This window comes from Asparagus officinalis, chromosome 8 (genome assembly GCF_001876935.1).
Source record: "Asparagus officinalis chromosome 8, Aspof.V1, whole genome shotgun sequence".
NCBI lineage: Eukaryota > Viridiplantae > Streptophyta > Magnoliopsida > Asparagales > Asparagaceae > Asparagus > Asparagus officinalis.
In genome coordinates, this window is record NC_033801.1 from 28,811,864 (window position 1) to 28,822,250 (window position 10,387).

Consider the following 10,387-nt stretch of genomic DNA (forward strand, 5'->3'; position numbering starts at 1 on the left):
GGACTGCCATGGAGAAGGAAATGGAGGCCATCGAGAAGAATAAGACTTGGGCACTCACGGAGTTGCCGCGGGGTTGCAAACCCATTGGTCTCAAATGGGTGTACAAGCTGAAGAAGGACAATGGAGGCAACATTCTCAAGCACAAAGAAAGACTTGTAGCAAAAGGATACGTCTAGCAGCAAGGCGTGGACTTCGATGAGGTGTTTGCACCTGTGGCGAGGCTTGATACCATCAGAATAATCCTCACTATATCAGCACAAAACGGGTGGGAGGTGCACCATTTGGATGTGAAGTCGACATTCCTAAATGGTGATCTCCAGGAAGAAGTGTATGTGGTTCAACCTGAAGGGTTCGTTGTGAAGAATCAAGAGCACAAGGTCTACAAGCTTTCAAAGGCACTCTACGGTCTACGCCAAGCACCTCGGGCTTGGAACACGCGCCTTGATAAGTGTTTGAAGGGCATCGGATTTGCACGATGTACTCAGGAGCAGGCGGTATACACCAGGAGTACGTGGACGACTTGATCGTTACGGGCTTGAGGGCGGATGAGATAAAGTTTTTCAAGCAACAAATGATGAAGGAGTTCGAGATGAGTGACCTTGGATTGCTTTCCTATTATCTTGGTATCGAGGTGGATCAGCGAGATGATTGTATTGCACTAAGGCAGGCGGCCTATGCGAAGAAAGTTTTGGGTCAGTTCGGCATGATGGATTGCAACCCAACCCAATATCCTATGGAAACAAAGCTAAAGCTTGGAAAGGATTCTGAAGGAACACCGGTGGACGTGATGGAGTATAGACGCATTATCGGATGTTTGAGGTATCTAACTCACACCCGACCCGATATCACATATGCCGTGGGGATTGTGAGTAGGTACATGGAGCACCCTACAGTTTTGCATAGACATGTTTTCAAGCATATTTTGAGGTACGTGAAGGGTACTATGTCCTACGGATTGGTATACAAACGAGGTCGAGGCAATGAAGAGTTGGTGGGATTCACTGACAGTGATCTTGCGGGAGATGTTGATGACAGGCGCAGCACAGGCGGCATGGCATTTTATCTAGGTGACAGCTTGGTCACTTGGACATCACAGAAGCAGAAAACGGTGGCATTATCATCCTGCGAGGCAGAATTTATGGCGGCAACTGCAGCAGCGTGCCAAGGCTTGTGGTTGAGGAGTTTAATCAGCGAGGTGATTGGTAGTGAGCCCAAGCCGGTCACACTCTTCGTCGACAACAAGTCCGCGATTGCCTTGATGAAGAATCCAGTTTTCCATGGAAGAAGCAAGCATATCGACACACGTTTTCACTTCATTCGTGAGTGTGTTGAGCGAGGATAGGTTAAAGTGGAGTTCGTGAGCACGAGCGAGCAGCGAGCGGATATTCTCACGAAGGCACTAGCAAGGGTGAAGTTCATCGAGATGCGGGAGCTTCTAGGAGTAAGGGACTTGGAATCTCGTCCAGATTAAGGGGGATTGTGTTCACCAACAAAACAGAGCCTGAGCTCTCAGTTTGCTGTTGTTCGGTCCCAAAGAAAACCTCCCAGGTTCCGGTTTTGTTTTGTAAACAAGTGCAGGTTTTGTTTTCTGTCCTGCAGTCTCTCCATCATTAAGATTTCGGCCACTTCAGTCCAAAATATCCCTTTGTGTTTGCAAGTTAAGAAGCTTAGGCCGATCCTATTAAAGCCAACAATATCTTCTTAATCCTATATTGGGCCCCTAGATACTTATTATTTATAAATTCCACCCGGCTTTTTGGATTGACACCAACAAACTATTAAGTTGTTGTCAATATATAGGACCCCTACTTCAAACCAAGACGAAGATTTCAATATGGGTCCAATTCGGAAATTAAAGATTAAGGGCTGGATATAAATCAACAAGGATCTGGGGGTCTAATATGACAAAATACGTTTCGTTTAATTTTTGGAAGCGAGTTCACTTCAGATTGACTATTGCCAAAATAAGAGAAAACTCCTTTTTTTAACCCTGGATCGTGATCAAATAACACTTCATAACTTTAAAAATATCAAAAGAACCCCCTTAAGTTTAGAGGGGTTGTTAGAAACCCCCCAATAAGTGTATGTAAGGAAACTCCCTAAATATCATTAATTAGAATTTTCACATGGGTTAGTAAGATTACACCTCGAAATATTTTTGCAAGTGAAAATTAAGATTCATGTTTCGAGGGCGGTTTATGAAAATATATTGAAGTTAAAAGGGTTTCCTTATAACATCTAAACTTAAAAATTCCGTCTTATATTTTTAAAGTTGTTGGGGATTATTTGATAATCACTCAAAGTTAGCCTTTTCTTTTCCTCTGGAAAACCTATCAAGTTGTTTTAAATAAGACCTCTTCAGGCCATTACTAAGATTTACGGGTCTTATATAGAAATTAATGATTTAACGCCTTAACATAAAATTAACAAAGACTTGGGGTTGATATGACAAAAGAAATCCTTTTTTTTTGGCTAAGTAGCGCTTTAACTTTAATATCTTATATATGTTTACAGTATTTGGCACTTAGATACTCTAAGTTGAATTTAGTATCATTTATATACCTAACTTGTTTACTGTTATAATTTGCTAATCAACATTAAAAATCTTACCAAAAGATAAAATTGCCCCACTGTTAAAACTAGCAAGCTACATGGTAAAACCCAGCCTTATTTCAACTATTTCCCTCAACTTTTCCTAAATCAACAATACCCTAATCTTGCAATATATTGAGGAAAAAGTTGAGATTATAGTTGAGATCTTGGACAACCAATTAAAGCGAAGGATTGGAGTTCTTAGACAACTTACAATTGATCCAAAATTTAAAAATCATGTGATTATCATCCAACTTAACGAGTGTTATCCAATGAACGAATTTTATCTAAATTATATTTATTGTTTCCAAATAATTGCTAAGTTGTTTACCCTTTGTATGTGATTGGTTGAACTTTAATTGAAGTTGAAGAGTGAAGCTACAACTTTCATGCTAATTTTTAATTATTCTATTTTTTCCGAACTAGAAATGGTGATAAAAAAGACGATTTATAAGAAATAGAGGAGAAAAAGGTAACTTATGATTTAAGGAATAAGCAATCAACAAACGTCAATTAGGAAGGCGAATGTGAAAGTATAAATATTAGGATAAAAGAAAATTAAAAATTACCATACAGCCAAAACATGAGAATATTTAAGAGAATCACGTCTGCATGACAGAAAGATACAAGGGTTTTTAGACATCAATTCCCTAAATCATTTGATATTAGCCTTATAGATCTTCAAATTTTGATACTTAATCTCCAAATTATCTTAATATATTGATATTTGCCCTTCCATTAGACAATCTATCCAAATCTTTTAACTTTGGTTGTGTTTATGTTCTTTTCAAAACTTTTAATTGAATAACTTAGACTTGGTATTGTATAACTATAATGAAAAGATTTTCTAAGAAATTTACTTTGGAGTTATGCATAGAAATATTTTCTTAAGAACAAACTATCTCTAGTTATATTGTTTAGAAATATCAACAAGTTAAGTATATATTGACTTATTCAAATTAGCAAGATGACTGAATTTTATGGGTATATTCGCTTTAAAACCCTTACAAGACTATAACTCGTTCTTTAGGATCCTAGCAGTTTAAAGGCTTATTGTGTGTGTGCTAAATAAAACTGTGATTCCTGTAAAAGTGAGTTAGGATATTTTTTCCCTTTCTTTACTAGAGGACTAGTAAAAATTTAGGTGTAGGGATAAATGATCATCGCATTTTATTATACTTTTACACCCTCAGTATTCATTTTATTTGAATATATATGTATATATGGAAAGTGTGTATAAGGTGCCATCTTATATGCAATCTAAGGTGGCACCCATGTGGAGAAATCTCCACCTTCAAATGAATCAATCAATGATAAAAAAATAATTTTATAAAATTAAAATAATAGATGGGCCCCATTCTCCCTCTAGCCGCTCTCCCCATCGCTCTTAGATATCTCTCTTCTTCTCAGATCTCTCTCTCTCTTCTCCTCACTTTCCCACTCCGTCCTGACTTGCCGTTGACGGTCGCCACCCGCCTCGAAGCCCACGATTGCCCAGCGCCATCGGCTATGAGCGCCTAGCACCACCGCCCGTCTCCAAGCCCAGCGTCCCTTCCACCACACCCACGCCCGTCGCCCACGAGCGCCCAGTGCCGGGCTCCACGCCCACATAAAGTTCTCACCTTTCCGTATTCTAAACCTTCATTTATTACCAAATATCGATAGATCTTAGGGTTTTAATTGATTTCTTTTGTAATTTTGAAGAATTGAGTATGATCGAGGAGTCAACACATTGTCACCTGAAGGTAGGCTATTTCAAGTAGAAACATCCTATCGAAGCAATCAAGGTTCAATTTGTCAATCAATTTTGGATTGTTTGGGTCAAATTTATTGTGGGTCCAGTCCAAGATAAGACCCATATGAGGTCCACATGAATTAAAATTCAATCTAGAAGAGGATTTGGAGAATCTAGTTGTAATAGGAGTAGGTTTGGTGGACCTAAAAATAAAATTCTTTTATAAAGGAATTCAATTCATTAGAAATCTATATTTTTTTGGTGCTACGGTAAACCGTGAACAGTAACCCGAGAGAGAAAAAGTGGGGGAGAGAGAAAAGAGAGAGAGAGAGAGAGAGAGAGAGAGAGAGAGGAAAAAAGTGAGATTCCAGATAGCTCGGTTGTCCGATTATAGTGGTTCAAAAGCCGTTATCTTTATAACGATGACGGCATCAAGAGTATGGTGTTAGATTCTCCGTAGGTATTGGATATTTTTGGTGAGATGGATTTTAGGGTTTTGGTGCCATAAAGGTAATACTGTATTTTTCTCTTGGGATTTAATCCTCAAGTTTAGGTGAAACTTGGAGGGATTGTACTCTTAATTCATAGCGAAATATTTCTCTCTGGATTGCCCCGTGGACGTAGGCACGATTTGCCGAACCACGTTAAATCTTGGTTTTTGCTTGTTTGTGATATTTTCATTAGTATCGTTATTCAATTAGTGTTTAATTTTATAAATTAATCTCCATAAAATCCTTATCAAGTAGTATCAGAGCCAAGGTTCGAGGCATGCTTTGGAATAGAAAAGATGGAGAGTTTGAAAACACCCTAATGCCACTAGGAAAGAACCCTAAAGAGGGGTGAATAGGATTTATGCTAATCTAATCCGATTTAATACCAATTAAAAACTTATTAACAAGTTATCATAGCAAATAAGATATGCAATGAATTATTAGCAAGGATAAGCAATATAAACAAGGGTAAACAAAATAGTGGATAATATAAACAAAGAGGCAATGGCTAAAAATATGAACAAAAAGAGTACGCCAATGCAAACTCAAACAAGCAATATGATCATGGAGTTTAGGCCTTCTGTCCTACATCTCTGCTCCCCACTTCCGGGGAGAAATCCACTATCACACAGGGTTTTCAACGTTCATACGAAAACGTTTACACCTCACAATCGGTTTTCTACGCTCACCAACAAACGTTTACAACTCACACTTGTAACTACTCAAATACCACCTCAAGTGTTGGCCTCTCACGTGTCTCCCTCAAGTGCTTGAAATTACGACCTAACCTCTAGGCATTACCACCGACCCCACTCCTCTTGGGACCGACCACGTCTCCCACCTCTACACTCCTCTTGGTGTATTTGTGCAATATAATGTGACTTCACAAATTAATGCTCAACAATAAATGATTGTTCTCTAAACAATGTGAGAACTCAATTAAGCTCAACTCAATATTGCAAACTCACAACCCCAAATATACTATGTATGAAAATACTAAAGCTCAATGTGGGTGTGTGTAATAAAGAGATAAATCAAAACTAAATTTAATGTAATTCTAGCTAATAGAAATTATAATTAAAATAAATAAATAGCTAGAAAAGAGTTTAAAAAATTTTCTCTGAGAAACAAGATGGAGATATGGAGATTGAAGCTCAAACAATGATGATGATCTCCTCCACTTGTGAAAACTTCTTCACAAATTAAACAAATACTAAAACATGTTGGCCTCCTTGTTTTGATGATGTTTAACAAATAATTTACCACTAATTTTGTTTATCTAGTATTTGTGTTTTATTATTTATTGTAGACAAACAACAAGTTAGAGGATGAATGGAATTGCGCATTCACGATCATATCCAATGGAGGTTGGCGGAATTGTGGAGTGAAGCCTACGCATTCAAGTTAAAGATTTAAGTTCAGTTTCATCCGCAAGTGTACCAAGTTGAGCTCATTGAAGACCTTCATCAAGCTTGGGTATAATTTAGTTTAGGTTTTATATTATGTGTGTTAAGTACCTTAAGCTTAATTATATACACACATACACGTTTTGGTTTTATATATATATAGTTATATATATACATATATGTTTTGGTTTTCATGTTTATAAATATGAGATTACATATTTCATATTTATTATTGTGCTTTAAGTATATATTGCATAGAATGTGCATATTTGTGAAAATATTATATTCTTAGTTTTTGGACTTAACAATAATCATATATATCTTTTATTAAGTCTACAAAATCATTTTGTATTGTTTCAAAACATGGTTAAGCTAAAATGTCAAAATTCATATGTTTACATTTTCATGTTTTGGACTATTTTGTAAAATAATGATATTTCTTATTTGGGAAGTCTTTTTTAAAAACCAGTTTTTGTAACATGTGTATTATCATGTCTACAATCATTTTCCAAAGTTTTATATTTTTCTGAATTTATTTGATATTTTTAAACAGAGTTTTAAATTTAAAAAAATCAGATTTTTACATATGTTAATTTGCGGTCGACCGCCACGGTCGACCGCCACGGTCGACCGCCCCTGAGTTCAGAAACTTAGTATGAGTTTAGTTGGCTCACGGTCGACCGTGGCGGTCAACCATCTGTAGTCCAGAGAGTTTCGTGGTCGATCGTCAGCTTTTCAAAAACCTAGTTTTGCCTTTTAGTTGCTCTCGGTCGACCGCGAGTTTCCCACGATCGACCGCCGCACTGTCTTTTCTGTTTCAACAGCTAGTTTTCAGAGCCGTTTGAGGGTGAGCTTTTTGGTCTTTTGTTTGGGGTTCTTGGCTGAGGTTTTGGAAGGCTATTAATACCCCCTTGATCTCAGTTCTCAGAGCAACCCAAGAGAATGGTTTAAAAGATTTTAACAAGTGTTTAAGTGTTGTTTAAGTTTGTTTAAAGAAGCTTTTAAGCATTTGAGAGTTTGGGTTTGTGAAATCAATTTCACAAGAGTTTGAGGAGATCCTATTAGTGCTTGAGCTTCCAACTACTCTTCCTCTACCTCTTCATCTATTGAGAAGTTTTCTAAACTCTATTTCTAGCTCTTTTATGTATATTTGATTACCATTGTTATTAGCTAGATTTACATTGAGTTTAGTTTAAATTGTTTATGATTGATTTTCTCATTGCTTACACACAAAACCATTGAGCTTATTGTATTTACATTCATAGTATAATTTAGGTTGTGGGGAGTTGTATCAATTGAGAGTGAGCTTAATTGAGTTCTCATCTATTGTAGAGAACAAATTTATTATTTGTTACAATTGTGAGATTGTAAAGTTTTCGGTTAGCTAGAAAACCGAGTGTGAGGAGTGGATGTTGATCTGTGAACGTTGAAAACCGACATTGTGAGTGTGAGTGTATACGTTGATCGGTGAACGTTGAAAACGGACATTGTGAGTGATTGTGTACGTTGATCGGTGATCATTGAAAACCGACATAGTATGGTTGTAAACGTTATTCGGGTGAGCGTAGAAAACCCGATCGTGATAGTGGATTTCTTCCTGGGAGTGGGGAGCAGAGACGTAGGACGGAAGGTCCGAACTCCGTGATCATTTGATTGTGTTTGAGTGTGCTTTAGCGTTTATTTATATTTGTGCTCATTGCTCATATCGCCATCATCCACTATCTTGTTTAGTTCATCTCACTCTTGTGTTATTTATATATCCTTGCATATATCCCATAGTATATCTCATTGCTAGGATATTCATCTTTGTTCATATTGCATATTCTTGCTCATAATTAGTTGCATATTCTTGTTCATATTGCATCTTTGTTCATATTGCATATTCTTACTCATAATTTGTTAATTAGTTTTAATTGACATAAAATCGGATTAGATTAGTATAATACCCTAATCACCCCCTCTAGGGTCTAACAATTGGTATCAGAGTTTGGTGCTCTTTGATTTAAGGTCTAATCACCTTGAGTTAAAGATCCAAGTTATCTTTTTGTGCTAATCTTGTTTTGATTGCATTTGTATCTTGTTTGCATATTTTTACAAATTATGGATATGAATGATGCATATTGTTTAGGCTATGATTCTAGTATTGCTCCTAAATTCAATGTTTTCCCCTATGTTTAATGGTGTTTTAGATTCAAAATATTTGTTCAATCTAAACATATCAATTTATGGGAAGTCATTGATTGTGCTTATATTGTTCCCACATTGGAGAAATCCAAATGGAATACAAATAATAAAAGATTATTTATTATGAACAAGCTCTTGTTGGAATTCTTACACAATGCACTTGATTCTTCCATGTCTAACAAGTTTGTTCATTTTGATAGTGCTTACAACTTATGAAAACTTATTGAAGCACATCAAGGGGACTTGGAGGTGATCCGACAAGCTTTGGAGGATCGCGCTTCAAGTTCATATGGAGCATCATGCACACGAGCACTAGGCGATAGCCCTAGTGAGGTTTTCGAGTTCGAATCCATTAATGACTTACCTAATGATGAACTTGCTTGTGCTAGTGAAAAATTATTACACACCTACAAGAAATTACAAAATAATTTTATTGATTTAAAAAGCAAGCATGTTAATTTAGAATCCGATCATGAGAAGCTAGTGTCCAAATTTGATGTCATTGCAAAAAAAAATACTACGCTTAAAGAAAACAATGACTTGTTAAATTTGGAAAATAAAAAATTGACCTCATCTATTTCTAGCTTATCTCATGAAAAAGATAATGCCATATTAGAAGTAGAGAACATAAAAAATAAAGTTGCTTCTTTTGCAAATAACTATAGATGTTCTACTTCTAATAAAAATGCATATGTGCTTAATGATGAGTTGAACGTTGTTAAAAATTGTATTTCATTTTTAGATTCAACTCTTAAAACATGCATTGTTAATAATAAGAAACTTATGGACTTATGTGCAAAGTCTCGTGTTAATTCTTTCAATCCAACACTCACTATGCACATATTTATAGAAAAATTTATAAATGTTCCATTTGTGGCCGAAAAGGCCATCTAGCTAAATTTTGCTATGATGCACAAAAATCTAAAAATGCTAATGCCAATGCTTCTTGTGCATCTCATAAGGCTTCTTCATCACATACACATGCACATACTCATCATGTTCATCATAAGCATGCTCATGTGTTTAAATGTGATGTTTGTGGTCGTTTTGGTCATTTGGCCAAATATTTTTTTGATTTGAAAAATAAGTCTCATTTGCTAAATGTTTCTAGTAGACCACATGTTTATAAATATAATGTTTATGGTAGATTTGACCATTTAGGAAAGTTTTGTTTTGATAATGTTTCACATTTTCAAAAATCTTCAAATAATTTACCTTTGTTTGTAAATGTTCCACGTGCACCTTTTAATGGTCAACATAAGCAAATGTTTCCTTTCCATTGTACATATTACAATCGGAAGGGTCATTTATTGCTATGACCGATCCCGTGCACCACATATGTCCAAGAGAGTTCATAAACCTAGGGCTTTAAGCTTGAATGATAGGGATCATGTCCCTAACCAATCCGGCACCAAGAATTCTTGGGTGCCAAAATAATTTTTAAACCAAGAATTTTAGTACTTTTACTTTTTCCTTTTCTTGGTTTTGAAAATTATGTTTTAAAATCTTTTTGTTATGAAAACAATTTTTCTTTATCAAATCTTTTGTTTTCATGATTATTAGTTTTGATTTTGATGAGAGATTTGTGTTTATATAACCCTCCGGGTTTATTGGGTGTTTATTCCCAAATCATGTTTACCGAATGCTAGAATGATTATATGGGTTGGAACAAGCTTAAGAGCTTGATATATTATTTCCTCTCTTGAAATTCTTTTATCAAAGATTTTTTTTTGAATTATTGCTTTGAATTCATTATATTTCACTTATATGATGATATTTATGTGTTTGTGCTTATGGATCATCTATTCGTGCCTTATAATGTATTCCATATGTGGTTTGATCAAATCCCACAAAGAAAATTCTCTTAATTGATCAAACATCGTTTTTGGATTTAAACTTTGATTTATGATTTCTTTTGGTTGATTTGTTTTCATTTGAAATTTTTTTGCATGATTCTCATGTTCCTCTTCTTTTGTTTT

At 35.6% G+C, this 10,387-nt stretch overlaps 1 protein-coding gene across 1 annotated transcript; it reads left to right on the forward strand.

The window, feature by feature from the left end:
- LOC109821061 (uncharacterized mitochondrial protein AtMg00810-like) lies at nt 476-1,342 on the forward strand. The gene has a single exon (XM_020387256.1). The coding sequence runs from the start codon at nt 476-478 to the stop codon at nt 1,340-1,342; it is 867 nt and encodes a 288-aa protein (XP_020242845.1).

Coding starts and splice junctions, on each gene's coding strand:
- LOC109821061 (XM_020387256.1), top strand. CDS start 476: ATGTACTCAGGAGCAGGCGGTATACACCAGGAGTACGTGGACGACTTG.